The sequence below is a fragment of the Thamnophis elegans genome, chromosome 3 (assembly GCF_009769535.1).
Source record: "Thamnophis elegans isolate rThaEle1 chromosome 3, rThaEle1.pri, whole genome shotgun sequence".
Taxonomy (NCBI): domain Eukaryota; kingdom Metazoa; phylum Chordata; class Lepidosauria; order Squamata; family Colubridae; genus Thamnophis; species Thamnophis elegans.
In genome coordinates, this window is record NC_045543.1 from 58,702,197 (window position 1) to 58,718,193 (window position 15,997).

At 39.5% G+C, this 15,997-nt stretch overlaps 1 protein-coding gene across 2 annotated transcripts in view; it reads left to right on the top strand.

Annotated features, from left to right (window-relative positions):
- The first annotated feature begins 6,446 nt into the window (after positions 1-6,446).
- Positions 6,447-15,997, top strand: part of SUSD1 (sushi domain containing 1) — a 40,267-nt gene continuing 30,716 nt past the window's right edge. For both annotated transcript variants that reach the window (XM_032212472.1, XM_032212473.1), the window contains exons 1-5: positions 6,447-6,661; positions 9,047-9,178; positions 9,793-9,939; positions 10,843-11,022; positions 14,711-14,890. In XM_032212472.1, the coding sequence (XP_032068363.1) occupies positions 6,553-6,661; positions 9,047-9,178; positions 9,793-9,939; positions 10,843-11,022; positions 14,711-14,890 (748 nt within the window). In that variant the 5' untranslated portion in view covers positions 6,447-6,552. The remainder of the gene's footprint in view (positions 6,662-9,046; positions 9,179-9,792; positions 9,940-10,842; positions 11,023-14,710; positions 14,891-15,997) is intronic.

Here is a 15,997-nt window from a genome sequence, read left to right on the forward strand (position 1 = left end):
TCTCGAACCGCAGGGGGAGAGGTCGGTGCTGGGTTTTCTTGCGCACATCCCCCTTCGGCCCCTCCAGTCTCCCTTAAGCTACGCAATGTGTACCTTTTTTCTAGTTCCTCTGCTGGTTCCCTTTCCACAGCACTCTCTCGAACCCGGTGTTCACTCCATGCCTCTTCGAGGAGTCTCATGGCTTGGGGCCTTTTGTAGTCTTCCTCCCTAGAGCCACTCGAGTCAGCTGCTGATTTTTTTGGTCTCCTTCTCGTGACTCCAGTTAGTAATTCCTCAGGTTCCTCTTTCTGTCCCACACCCCAAGTCCACCTGGGTCGAACAGCAGGTTACTCCACTCTCAGGTCGGCCAGCATTTGTGTTAAAGATGGTGCTGCCGTTGCACCCATGTCTTCTTCCTGGTCGCTTTCATGTAAAGACATTTTTCTTTTCCTTCTGTGAGGGCACCCCCCCCCCCCGGAAGTTGCTCGCTCCGGGTTGGGTGCGAGGTGAGACTCAGCTTAATGTCAGGTGCTGCCTCATTTAATAATCAGGAAAGAAACCACTCAACTCCATTTGTTTGAAATTAAGTGTACTTTTACTAATTACAAATGAATAGTAGCAAAGCTAAGCTGAGTCTAGTTAATTGGCGCGAAAGCAATGAATATCATGTATAGCTCAATCCCCTCCCCTTGGCACCCCAGTCCATAGTCCAATTATAATTCACCCAACTGTCGGGTGGGAGATATCTTCAAAAAACATCATCAGGGTGGAATGCTGGACAGTTAACCTTGACGGGAAACTCCCTTCCTCCACATGCGCAATGAGATGGTCAAGACAGCTTCTAGAATATTCCTCCAGCATATAATGATTCCCCTCCCAAATACCATGCCCCCCTCCCCGTTCCAATGGCAGCCGAAGCAGCAGCAAGGCAGAGGCTGACAAGCATGTTCATTCCCAGCTCTTGCACTCCAGATGTTAACTGCATTAAGAAAAGTTATGGAAGGGGAAATAACAGCTGAAGCATGATGGGGCAATACAGTAATTACACTGCACAGGATGTTCCTGGTGAGAGCTGCAATGATGTAACAATTGCATCCTACTTTCATAAGCTATACAGTATGTTCCTTTAACTTGTGGGAAAGTTGTAGAAGTTTTGCAAAATGTAAAAGAAAAGAAGAATAGAAAAGACAATGAACTGGGGATTTCTGCAATATACCTAGCCCTTGTTCTGGCAATAGTACACCATTTTTTGAGAAGAGGACAAAACCATGGTTTCTGTTTTAGTTCAGCTGTTCAAGCCTTTATAAATTATTATACAAGTTTAGGCACTTTCAGCACACATACAAAGTGCACATCAGGAGATAAAACTGATGAATCATCTTCTTTTTGCACACACGTGCCTTTTGTCCCAACATCATTTTGAAAAACCTCCACAGAGACAAGGCATCATCTAGGAGAATGTTGAAAAAGGGATATTTCTATATTTAGATCGATTGCCTTTATTGGAGTAGCAATGGTCTCTTGAGAGCTAGTTTGGTCTAGTGGTTAAGGCTAGAAAGTGGGAGACCATAAATTCAAGTCCTGTGTCAGCCTGAAGCCATTTTTGGAACATCTTCAGGGCTACCAGATAGCAGGTATAGCTATACTGAGGGAAATGCCAGTTTCTAATGACTATTAGGTCTCTATGGTTACAGTTCCTGCATCAGCATCATTAAAAAAAACACCCCCTCCATGCTCTGAGAGAGGAAGAACTATGGTGAAAACAGGAGGAAATTTGAAATGCACTTATAGAATGCTATGTCCAGCTGTCCCAGTGTTTAGATGCGTATATCCCATCTTAGGCTACAAGCGAAGGTTCTTAATAGCTTTGCTGCTGTGTCTGGTTTTGCTTAATCTTCCTATATACTGTAGCATCAATAGCCTCCTTTTTCCTGTAGTGTGCTGGTTTCAGTTGCCGGCTATTTCTACAGTTTTAAGTTCAGTTTAGCATGAGCAGCATGCTAAGAAATAAATTCTATCCATGGAAGAGAGATGTTTGCTTAATATTATAAGGGGTGCTGTATTCCCTTTGCGGTCAATATTATTACAAGAAAAATGCTCAAGCACAATAACCACTAAAGCATTTTGATGAGAACCAAGACTCTAGGCAGTTCCCCCCTTCTCTCTATCTCTCTCTGTCTCTCCCCCCTCCCTCTCCCACACACACAGTTTTTCATTTCTATCTGCTCCAGCACACTTTATTGCTTATGCTTGCCTGGTTGTCTAATCAGCAAACCAGGAGGCAATTGTTAATTAATCTGATTACAACCAAGCCAGAAGGACAGTATTTGCTCTCTATTTCATGTGCACAATGGCAGTCCTCCATCATGCTCCGCTGTCTCATCTTAGCCCTTCAGCAGGAAGCAAATGACAGCAAAGCGTATAAAAATAAATGTAAGTTCCATTGTGAATGGGTAATCTGTATTAATTGAGGCTCTGGCCTTGCTCCCATTTATCCGAGTTGAAGACAAACAATTTTTATTGCATTTTTTTTTAAAGGCAACTACTGCCCAAGCCGTTCACGTCTTTCATATTTATTTGGTTGCTTGCAATGTAGAGATTTATGCTTTTTTTGTTTAGTTTTAGGTTTGTTTTTGCTTGGAAGAACATAAATTGTAGAAGGGCGCAAGAGATATTGTTAAACTGTAGTATTCTTTTAAAGATGAGACTGTGATAATGTTTGAATAAGTTTTCTGCAGATTTCGGTGCTAATGCTCTCCCAAGACTGATTTCAAGATGACCGGTGTTTACTTATTATAGGGACCTTTGAGCAAACTCGAGAACAAACCCCACTCCTTACTAGCCCTGATGATGTTACTTAGTTTGGGTAATGAAAGGTCTTCAAGCAAACAACCAAGTTCAGAGAACATCAAGGATCCCCCAGGGATCTTTCAACATGCACCTCTAGAATGTTAGATTGAGCCTTTCACTGGCCAGGCATTTCTGTTAATGGAGGGAGAGACACACATAGAGTTAGCATTAGCATTGTAAAATAATTCTGCTCCAGTGCAATATGTCATGAAACAATACAAGAGGATTGGGTTTCACTTCTAACTATTGATGAAGGATATGAGGGCTTTATGGAATGTTCTACAGAAACAGAGGTTTAGTTGGTAGAAAAATAAAAGGAAAATAGAATATGCAAAGATTCTAAAAGAAAATGGGGAAACTGCTCCTTTTGCTATATCTCCAAAATAAGGCCATCAAGCCTGGTTGGTAGGTGGTTTCCTGCTGTCAGGAAAGTCAAGGTGTCAAGGGCTAAGAGGGAGTCGTAATTTTCCTCAATGTCCTCTTCTCAAGCAAAGATCTCTCTCTTGCCATCTAACACTAAATCCTACCCTTACTTCCATCCTTGCTGGAAAGCACTGCTTTTACCCTAGGTCAATTCTCCCAAACTCCTTTAAAAAAAAAAAACACTGTAAAGCAAAACATTCCTACCCACTCCCTGCCAGTGACACAATATCACTTCTTTGCCACCTGTACCCCCTTGTTTCTGAGCTGTGAAAGGGAGCCCTTCCATGAACTTCACCAGGATGGGGCTTTCAAAAGCGATTAACTAGTTTCCGGCATGTGGAATTCATTTTTTTTTTCAAGGCAAAAAAAAAAAAAAACCCTTGAGGGGATAGTGTCCAATTCATAACAATCCGATTCCAACCATCAAAGATCAGTTTTATGATCATTTCCTGTCATTACATGAACCTAATGTTCCTAAATTGTCACACTCAACATCTCTTAATGGTAGCCAGGCTGGCTGAAGTTGCTGAGAGTTGTAGTTGAGTAACAGAATACCCCCCACCCCCGAACTGGTCCTTCTCAAATATGGAAATCAATGCTTCCATTTAGAATTTTAGACCTTGGTCCTAGTGGCTTTGTAAGAGCATCTTCACACTGTTATTTTATTGCTTTTATTTTTAAATACACTTTTAAAGTTTTTCTTTTCTCCCCCCACCCTTCCTCTATCCTGTATGCTACAAATACTTCTGTATTCATGATGTAGAACAAATAAAAAACAATGATCAGAACTACAGGAGTAAAAGGGAGTCTGGTTATGCTCTCCAATGCTCACAGTGGAATAGCACTTGGGTGTAGAAAAAAATAGCTCAAAGTGAAATGGGAATCTGAAATCCATACTTTTCCCTGTGACAGTCTGTGAAAGCAAAAGTTGGACATTTGAAGAAGCAGAATAGAAAGTGGGTTCATGCTTTGTGGAATTTGGTGCTCAGGAGATCTGAAAATACCATGGATAGCTAAGAAAACAGATCGTTGAACAAATCAATCCAGAGCTATCATACTTCAGAGACCTCATTCCTCCAACACACTATAAAAAGACCTTGCTCTCTGGAAAAATCTATAATGCTGGGAAAGGTGAAAGAAAAGAGGAGAAGGCAACCAAGAGCAAAGCTTACAGACCCAGCTACAGTGGAGATAGGTGCACCATTGGAACCCCTGAAGGATCAAATTGGGGACAGATCCTGCTGGGGAGAAAAATCTACAGTATATGCTCACTAAGAGTTGGCACTGACATGATGCCACCTAAGCAAGAAAGCAAACTTTAATTTATAGATTTATCTGGAACATTGTTCCAGATGACCACCTGACTAAAACTTTTCCCACCATCCAGTCAGAGCTGAAGAAGCTTTTTGGATGAGAAGCAAAATGCCTCCAACCCCCCCCCTCCCCCCCCCTCCCCCCCCCCCCCTCTAGTTGCCTCTTGAAAAAGCACCTGTGGGACAACCATAACCTGGATGACTGACAAGGCCAGATTGGGGAATCCATTTGTAACTCCCTTGTCTCACATTTTATTGAATTATTTGTGGAATTCTTTGGTTTTGACGCTCAGCAAAATGCTAGCTGCACCATTCAGACAGCATGCCTCTGCAAAGATTGTAGGCAGATCTTTCTTGGACAACTACTCAGGTACCTTACCTGTAGAGAATAAGGGCAGAAATATGTAGAAACTCTTACCTAATCAAGGGTGCTTAAGCGTTTTTTAAAACCTAGGAAACAAAATAATATTCAGAAGTGGTTTAGGCAAATACCTCCCTGACTTCTCTCCCTCCCTGATTCCTGAAAGAGAAGTACAGCACAGTTAGACTTGAAAATTCTGACTTTGTAGCCTATCTCAATAAAGTGTAATTCTACTCTTAACTGTGGAGTTGATTTTCTGCTATCATTTTCCTAGTGTGGCTAATGTTGCCTCTATCTCTACAGCTAAAGACTTGTCAACATGAGCTATATTTAGGAACTAATTGTAAAAAGTAAATGTAAAAACTGCTTCCAGCTTGTAAAGGGAGAAAATGTTGCCAAAGGCAATACAACAGATGCATCAGGAAATTACATTAGAAGCCTCAAAATTGTTTGTGTTACATCAGAATCCTCACTCCCTTTCATTGGATTAGAACTGCACTATTGAAGCTGGTTTGTTAACACACAGGCAACATATGCAGTTTTCTTGCTCAGTTTGAAAACTCTGCTCTAAATCATACTATTATCAGTTTCATCTTCTGGAGAAAGTGATAAGGAGGCTAGAAATACTCCCCAAACCTTTAAAACCTCTGACTTTATTAACATATTTTTTTGAAGTGTGATTCTCTATCTGAACAAGAAAAGGGTTTACAGTACTAGAAAAAGAAAAAAATCATATGGCAATGAAATGTATGAAATCATATAAGAAACCAGTATACTATCTTCTTTCTGGCTGCTAATAAAGTAACTACTCCCTTGTAAAGTCAACTGATAGATACTCTTATCAGGGCAGCCACTTGGATAGAACGACCCTATCGAAAAATAGTCCAGAACTGAAAGATCAAGATAGGTATTTTGTTGTTTAAACATTTAGCGGGTCTCCGTGGAGAATTCACATAATTAATATATTTGCAACTTTCTTTAGGGGAGCTTCGTCCTTATTTTTTCAGCAATTTTTTAATTCTGGCCAAAGGTGAGAATTTCCAAGTGTCTCTACTCCGACACTCTCACGTTAGAAACGGTATTGATGACTTTGCATCTGGCAAATCGATCCTATTAAACAACAACACAGTGCAGCCAATTCCTAGTCTACTAATTTCAGTCTCCCACGTCAGCCATGAGCAGAGTGGGAAATGCGGGTGTGCCACCTTCCTACATCTTCCATTCTGCAAACTATAAAATGCTTTTGGGGCAGCCTCCTGGATAACAATTAAGCTCGGGGTTCAATGGCCCTAAAAGGAAGGGGGAAGAGTGGCCGTGAGGTGTACTTGGGTGACGATGGGGAGCAATTCAGATGCCAGGAGGAGGCTCGGGGGTCTCTGTTGCTGCACCCGATGGAAGGGGCAGGAAGAGTCGAGCCAAAAACTTCCCACGCTCTGCGGGTGTTGAGCGCTTCCTTCCTGCAACCCATAAGGGTGACAAGCGGCAGGAGGAAGGGGGCGAAGACAGATTGGAGTCGAGAGAGGAAGAAGTAGAAGGTGACCGCGCCTTAAGCCGGGCCTCTCCTCCGCCAGGGGCCTCTCGAAGTTGAGACGAATTGAGGCGGGAACCGTGGCTGCTGGAGGCGACATGAAGTCGGGGCCTGTTGGAGCGACGCGGGGCCGTCCTCAGTTCCTGCTGCTGGTCTTGTGGGCGCTGCTGCTTCTGACCCACTCTTCGGAGGAAGAGAAGAAACGGGGTAAGCGTGGACTGAGGGGAGAGGGGACTTCGCATGGAATCCGGCGCTTGGGCTCGACTTGGAGTTTAATTCGGAGCACCGCTCCCGCGCCAAGGTCTTGGCTTTTGAAGCATCCGAAGCTGGGTTTGGCGTAGGGTTGGGCAATTACAGGCGGAGCCAGGGGTCAATTTTGATGAAATGTTTGCTGCTTCTCTCTCTTTCTCTCGTTATCCCTCCCTCCCCCCCTCTTTCTTCCAAGCTCCTTTATTAAACATCTTGGACTGTTAATACTAATAGAAGTATTACTCGTATTAATTGCGGCTTTTTTCAACATGCTATAGAAAGGCTGAGGCAAGTTATCTCAAGGTGGTGAAATATTTTTTTCCTGACAGTTAGAACAGTTAACCAGTGGAACAACTTGCCTCCAGAAGTTGTGGGTGCTCCAACACTGGAGGTTTTTAAAGAAGAGATTGGACAACGATTTGTCTGAAATGGCATAGGGTTTCCTGCTTGTGCAGGGGGTTGGACTAGAAGACCTCCAAGGTCCCTTCCAACTCTGTTATTCTGTTATTAAGCAGGGCTGCAACAAGACCCTAGAACAGGGGTCAGCAAACTGTGGTTCTGGAGCCGCATGTGGCTCTTTCCTCCCTCTGCTGTGGCTCCGTCACTGGTTGGTGCCACAATTTTGAGAGGAGCTTCCGGTGGGGGGGGGGAGAGAAGCACAGTGCACCAGGAGAAAACTATGGCAAGGGGAGGGTTGTTTCCACAATTGATAGGGCTTTCGGTTATGACAGGTAGACGAAAAAGTATGCTGTGCTAGGAGGAGAGACTATGGTGGGGGAACTGAACTTCCGGTCAGCTCCAGAATTGAACAGGGGGCTTCCAGTTAGGACTTTTGGTTTAGGTTTGCCGACCCCTGCCCTAGAACAATGTGATTAAGCAACCAACATGTTGACCTCCATATGTGTTGTGAAGGCCAGTCATCTGCTGTCTGAATAATGCTGAGAAAGTATCTCTGGTCATGTGCAGAATGCATATGGATAAATAGCTCAAGAATGCATCAGATGTTCTATTGTTTTGGAGGGAAAACCCATCTATATAACAAATACATCCCCAGAATGAATTCTACTTTTTCATAACATTTTCCTGATATATTTATTCTAGTTTCCCCCAAACTTTCAATCATTCTTCTGTTCAGTGAGTAAAAGTACTATTAAAAAATACAATGGTCATTTCAACAGTGTCTCCCTTTTCAAACATGATGGGCCTAATCTTTATAGAAAGAAATTCTAAATATAACAATGGCAAATTATGTGGAGAGAGAGAGAGAGATGTTTGTGAACCATTGAGCTTGCCCAATATCTTCAAAATGAGGATGTTGTCTTCCAGCAAACGTTGAACGTTATTTCCTACATGCTAAAAAGTGGGTGGGAGCCACTCAGCACTTCATGCCAAGTTGCAAAATTTTCTTCTAGATATATTATGCAAACTTTTCAGTTTGCAAGATTTATATGGGGAGCTTCCAGCAGGCCCAGCCAGTTTATCTAGTAGTGAAGGATGCTGGGAGTTGTAGCTCACTAACTGAGGATGCCAAAATCCCCATTCCCTCTTCCTTGTTTCTTTAGGTGATTCTAAGGATTCCTTGTGCGTGCACCTTTTAAGCTGATTCTTTAGGTGATTCTAAGGATTCCTTGTGCGTGCACCTTTTAAGCTGATTCTTTAGGTGATTCTAAGGATTCCTTGTGTGTGCACCTTTTAAGCTGATACTATTTTTCAATCTTAATGATTTCTGGATGTGTAGACTTCAAGTCCCAGAATTCTCAGCAACAAATATGCTGGCTAGGGAATTCTGGGAGTTGGTCCACATATACCAACCAAGTCTGAGAAATACTGGTGCAGACCATGCTTCTTCCAAATATGTTGGACTACAATTTAACGTGGATAGTCAGATAGTCTTTTGGCATGCTGATTGCTGATTTAAGAATCATAACCCAGTGCATTGTATTGTTAATAATTGTCACTAGCATATGATTTATTATCACAACAGTCTTATGAAATAACTTAGATTGCAATAAAGCAACTGGCCCATGAGGGATTGAATTTAGGTCTCCTCATCTGACAATCCTCATCAGAGAATCTCCCTTGTGTGTCTGCTAATTACATATTGGGTGCATTTCTCGTACTGCTTTATTAAAAATGTAATTTATTAAACTAAATCCTGCTTTTCATTGAGTCCAAAGCAGTGTACAGAACACTAAAAATTCTAACAATTTAAAACATTTTATTCCAATGCTTCTCTTCTTTGCTACTCTTTCCAGGTTCTCCTTGTTTTTCAGGTTTTCAGATTCACCTTATTCTTAGGGTACTTCCCATCTTAATTTAATCCCCACTTTTGTTTTTTTGCAGAAAACACCAGAGATGTAATTTTTGATATTTGTGCTACTTGCCATGCAAATGCCACATGTATACAAAAAGATGGCAAAGATATCTGTGAATGCAACTATGGATTTATGGGAAATGGAATAACAATCTGCCATGGTAGGTGAATATTTACTATCCAGTCTAGAGAGTTCTACAACAGTATGCTTTTAAATACACTGAAAATGAAAGACAGATGCGTGGATACATAGACCATTCTGCCTCCCATCCAGGGACAACAGTACAGGGATATCCATAGTTGTGGCCAGCATCAATCTTGGGTGTATGGATAATAGATCAAAAGTATACTTTAATCCTTGAGCTAAATGTACAAGTAGTGCTCAACTTACAACCATTAGTTTAGTGATCATTCAAAGTTACACTATCGTTAAAAAAAACTGACATGATCAGTCTTCACACAACCATTACAGCATTCCCATGATCATGTGATCAAAATTTGGGTGCTTGGCACCTGGCATTTATTTATGACAGGCTCACAATATATATATATATATATATATTTCTTTTACTTGTTAATTCATCATGATGGTAACAAAATAATATTGCCTACTTGCTCCAGGTTAGATGTATATGTATTATACTGACACATAATCAGGATATTTTCATCCATTATTAGAGTGGTAGAACAATATTATTTTTCTTATTATATAATGCTGTTTGGATTCTTTATTAATTTGATTAATCTCTGTCATATATTTTAAATATATTGTCAGATAAAAATGAATGTCTTTCTGGCATTTGCGGTGAACATGCTGTATGCCATAACACACACGGAAGCTACTACTGTGTTTGCCACGTAGGCTTCCAGCCTTCCAATAAACATGAAACATTTATTCCCAATGATGGCACAAAATGTATAGGTAAGTACTGCAACAATAAATCATTTTTTTCCTGTTTTAATTTAATTTAAAGTGCAGTCTGTACAATTAGTTTTAGTTTTTGGCTATGGACTTTTTCATTGAGTATATTTTAAACTTTGTGAGCAAAATGCATTTGTGTCTGATTCTCTTAAAATCTCATATAATTAATAGATTAAACAGTGAATGTAGTGCAAGTTAAATTTACATCTGCAATATTTAGCAGAAGCAGTAAAATATACCCTGCTTGTATTGTATAGCATTGGCATTGCATGGATCATCCTTACGATCTTATACTTAAATCTGCTAAAATTAATATATTATTTATTCTTTGGATTTGTCAGAATAAACCACACTAAGTGTGCTTATTTCTTTTTACCTTATCAGTTCATCATTCTGTTCTTAAGATTTGCATTCCTCATATATCAGAAGCACATTTCTTGCTTTTACTGATTATCAATTATTAAAACATATCAAGTTAGAACACATTGGTTTAAAACTGCAGAAGGTGCACAATAACTTAAAAACCCATTTAATTTAATTTTTAATTTATTTTTTTCTTATATAACCAAGGAAAGCACTATTTTTCTCACAATAAATCTCAGTCTACTACAGATCTGAACCTAATAGGGAAGAGAACTATTCACGTGGGTAATAACTAAAAAAAAATGAGATGGGAATGCCATTTCCTTCAGCTGCTTTTTTTCTCAAGCAGGTAAAGTTCTTAAATTCTTCCAACTTTGTTCATTCCTAGGCATTCCAAGGATTTGATTCTGAGGAAAATGAGACTTGGTGTTTTATATTTTCTCTCAAGGAACCCTTCCCTCTCCACTTGATAGGTCTAGAGAAGTCAAAGTATTTGGGGAGAAGCATCTCAAATTAATTTTTCCTTTCATTTTACTGCAGTTGTGGATTGTGGACCTCCACCTTATATTCCAAACACTCTGTCAGCTCCTGTGAATAAAACCACTTATGGAAACCAAATTCTTTATGTTTGTCAGCCTAATTATATCCTTAAAAGTGGAAACTCAGCTGCGGTTTGCAATGCCAAAGGAAAATGGGAAGGTGCAGATATGGTGTGTAAAGGTAAAGAGCATTTGAAAAATCTATTGATAAATGTAATTGATCCAATGAGAGGAGTCAGTCAGTCCATTTGGAAAAAAAATGGTTCCTTTAAATCTCACAGAAATCAATGCCAACTTTATATAATTCCAAGATTTTCAGTGTTAGACCCACCCAGGATAACCATACAATGTCCCCCAAGCTCCCTAGATATTTTTTTAAAAGTTTACCTATTATTATTGGATTTTTATCCCGTAGAAGTTTTAAGATAGGGGTGTCCAACTTCCGTAACTTTAAGACTTGTGAACTTCCACTCCCAGAATTCCCCAGCCAGCCATACTCTTAAAGCCACAAAGCTTGGACATCCGTGTTTTAAGATATTGCACTAATCTTGGCTACTCGCTGTTGTTTGATTGTTTGCTGCTTAGGCTAGCCTAACACTAGCGCGAAGAAGAGATTTCTCCAAAATGTCTCCCGGAGAAGCAAACATTTTGAGCAGTTGACTTTGAGTTCAGTGCTGGCCATTAGACAGCATCTCTCTGGGATAATAGAGGCTTTTACCTTTCTCACAGGAGAAAATTGGCAGGTTTGAATTAGAGGTGGATTCCTACCAGTTCGGACTGGTTTGGCCAAACTGGTAGTAATTTGGTGGCCTGGGTCACTGGAACTGGCAGCACCTAGGCTTGCCACATCACCAAGCCGGTTCTCCTCCGGTGCTGCCATCTTGTTATTCGGTTTTGTTCACATGCTCAGAATAATTTTCAGTGCAAAAAAATATTATTTTTTCACTTTTTAAAGGTTTTGCGCATGCACAGACCTTTTTATTTGCAAATGTTCATGAGCACAGAGTGTGCATCTGATGTGCGCCTGAGCAAAGCCAGCACATGTGCGCAAATTTTTTGAGGCACCGAGCCAGCAGTAATGCCGGCAGGAACCCACCCCTGGTTTGAATCTGTGCTGTCTCTGCAGGTCAAAGGTAGCATTTTATGATTATTCCTTTTCTTTCTTCTCCTAGTTCACGCTGCCTAATGATACTATCAGTTATACCTTTTGTATTTATTTTTAAAAACAACTTTCACTGTGTTATTTTTAAATTAATTAATGAATGTCTCACTGTGTTCTCTGTTACTGTGACATACTGACCCAGGCTTGCTTGTTTACATACTGTTTTCATACTGTGTTTCAATTATATTCTCAGTGGTTTTCAGAAAATAAGAAAAAAAATTAAATGTATATAAACACCCCCCCTAACCTATAAAGCACAAAAGCTGCATAAAATACTTAATAGGATTAAAACTGTATCAAAAAAGCTTAAGGAAAAAAACACGCCTTCCTGATCTTGAAGGGATGTTAAAATAGCCATTTTGAAAACAAATACATGTGCATAAATCTGCCTTCTCATACTGGTTATTGTTGTTTCACAACTACTCTATGATCTTTTTGGAATTTGCTTTTAGTAATAGACCCAGAGTGTTGTCAACTTATAAGATGTGCAAAACGGTTTTATGTGCAGCTCAGTTAAAATTTAGATGCTGCCTTTGTTTTGATGGATAATAGTTATCCAACATCTTCTTAGTTCACTTCACAGTGGCCCTATTTCTTGGAGTATTTCCTACACCCTTTCAAATGTTGTGATGATTCATAACATTAACTTTTAAATAATGGTTAACAGTTTATTGATCCAAATATGACAGACTGCCTGAACTGAAAATGATTCTTTCCCAAGCATAATTCTCACAGAGTTCTCTTTAGCAAGATTTATTCAGATGAAAAGAATAGGGATATAAGAATTTCAACAAGGGAACTAATTTTTCAATGTGGAACCAATTTCTTTTAGTATATATTAGGAAAAAGACTTTTGAATCTCTTTCTCACAGCCTTATTGTGAACTGAAAGCATGATAGCTCCCTTTCTTGATAACCGAGAAGTCTACAGCTGGCTGTTTACATAGTAGTCATTTGAATCTTTATCAGTCTGAGAACCAATTTTTACACAAGTTGTGGTTAATCACCACAGAAACGAATTTTCCCAATACCTAATTATAGCTATATTAGAAGAGAGAGGACTATTAAAACATAATAGGTATTTCATAACATGGTATCTGAATATGGCTAAGCTACTTTCAGAATATTTCCTGCAGCTTTCTGAAACTCTTTATACTATTTTGTATTGAAGTAATGGGTATAACAATATAACTGACCTTTTAGAATTGAATCTCCTCTTTCAGAAACCTTCTGAGACTGTACACCCTAGTCCAGCAGTTCATATTGCCATCATTTCTACTCTATTGTATGCCTATCCTGTCATCTTCCCTCTAATTGTGACACTTAGGGTTCTCTGTTTTTCTGCCACCTGTTAAGGTGACTAAAAGGTAAAAATGGGAAAAGAAACAAGATTAGAAGAGTCACAGCTTCTAGATTATATAAGAGCCTTGGCACAGTGATTAGAATGCAGTATTGCAGACTGACTGCCGATAGCCTGGAGTTCAATCCTGACTGGCTCAAGGTTAACTCAGCCTTCCATCCTTTTGAGGTCGGTAAAATGAGGATCCAGATTGTTGGGGGCAATAGGCTGACTCTGTAAAACTGCTTAGAGAGAGTTGTAAAGCACCGTGAAACGATATATAAGTCTAAGTGCTATTGCTATATTTCAGACCACAAGATATTAATGAAGAAAACAATAAATCATCTTGGTCACATCCTAAGGGAGGAATAGAAAGGAAAACTGAGTTTACCTAAAATTTATTATTTCTGTAAGAAATAAACAGACAATAAGGGCTTACAAGCAATACACAAAGAGGTATATTCTAACACACTTTTCTGCCTTAGATGTCTGCATATTTCCCTGAATTTTAATCAAAATTTCAGAAAAGCTGTGTTAGTTATGTGTTTTTCCTAGCCCTGATACCCAACTCCTCATTTTGTTCTCTGCTCTAATTCTGCTTCAAGATTTAAAATAATCAGTGAGATTCCTAGGTGTGGTTCTATGGTGGACCAGTTGCCTCCAAAGTAGTAGATCAGTGAAGTGAACACTGCCAGCAGTGATTTCCGGTCAGTGAAAGTCTTTCCAGATAAAGGAGAACAGTAGAGATCGCGCATCTGAGCTCCAAACTGCTACTCCTCTGCAGGAGATTGCAGGATGGAAGTCTTGCTGTTTCTCATGAGTAGCTGGGGGCCATCGCCCTCGTACTCGCTATAAACGGCTTTTTATCAATTATCTTTTTTTTCTCTTTAGTAGAGAGGGAGGGTTGAAAACTGATTCCTTGTCTACTGGCCATGAGTGCACAAGAGTGCTCGCAGGCTGTGCCTCACTTGTGGATGTGTATTGAGAATGTCTATAATCTGAGAAGATGGATTCTGTTCCTGAGCTAACAGCTTTTGCAAGCTGCAGACAGAAAACATACCCCCTCTTAAAAGAGACATAATAGGTCAACTGGCTTTAACTTTTAGGAGTACCTATGAAGTAGACAATCATGCTTAAACCTGACATGAACACATTATACAGAGAATATGCCAATAGAGGAACATGTGTGCTAGACACTTTCCCTGAATTACTGGATCCATTTTGCCCCACAATTTCATTGCGTTGGCAAGGGTCTATTTATGTGAAATTAAGTACATAAGTCAATATAATATATAGATTCTTATTAAACTATTTGATATGCATTCAATTTTCAATACTCATATTTTTGTTTTATCTCCTGTCCCTTTAGAAATAGACTGTGGAAAACCACCGTGGCTGCCAAATGCAGACATTATCTGGAATAACAGCACAACTTTAGGGAGCACCGTATACTATAAATGCAAGGATGGATTTCAGTCTTTTGGAGAACATAATTTTTCACAATGTAAAATATCTCGCAAATGGGAAAACATTACTTTTGAATGCAAGGGTAAATATATTATCTGTTACTTTTATTCAAATATTCTTTATGGGTAAATAAAATCAAATAACAGCTCCAAGTCCTATTTGATTCCTTTTCTGCAGCCTCTGGAGCCCCTTCTTACCATACTGTCTAAAATTGGTGACACAATTTTGAAAGAAGTAATGCTGAAAACTACAGCATATATTCTAATGTAGGGCTAATACTTTGAATATATAAAAATACCCTCCTCAATAGGAAAAAATAGAAAATTCATTGCCCTCTAGGTAGTGACATGATCTTGCCCCCATCCTTTCTATTGTAATGGTACCAGAAGGTTGCTTTTACATCATAAATACAATTTTCTTTCTGAGGAAAAAGTCTCATTATTATTGTCAAGTTGTTCATTCCTGATAACCCAACCAGTAACTAGTTTAGAATCAGAATGGTTATACGAAAAGTACTTTTTCGGTAGATGATTCTAATCCCCTCCATTCTAATGGCTGATTCATTGTTTCCACTTTTATCTTTGGATGTAGGCAGATGTTCCTTATCCAGATAACCATATTTTCCTGCCAACATTATAATAATTGTTTAACTGTTAAGCATTAACTATTGCAACATCTACCCAGTGAATGTAAGTGTTTGCAGCATGGAAGCCTTCACATATACAACTGTTCATACACTATATCCTCCATCACTTCACATGAAACCCAATGTGGCTTCAGTGCTGCAGACATTTATGCTGAATGTATGTGTATTTGCCACCTGTAGCCAGTGTCACTGAAATGACACTGGTTGCAGGGGAGTTTATTTGGTGTTTTTGATGGTTCCAAATAACAAATGACTAAATGAGGCTAATATTAGGGTCATCACATCTGGGCTGGACAGTGGTGTACCTTTCATAGATATTATTCATTTTACTTATTATCTTGTTTCTATTTTATCCTTAAAAACCAATCCCTAAAGCAGGAAGCTTATTCTTCTCTAAAGCTGATTATAATCAGATTTAACAGATAAACAGAGTTAGAAGGGATCTTATAGGTCAGTGATGGCAAACCTTTTTTGGCTGCCGTGCTAAAAGCGGTGGGAGCACAGAGGGGTCATGCGCTGAAATGCCACACCCATAATGCTATA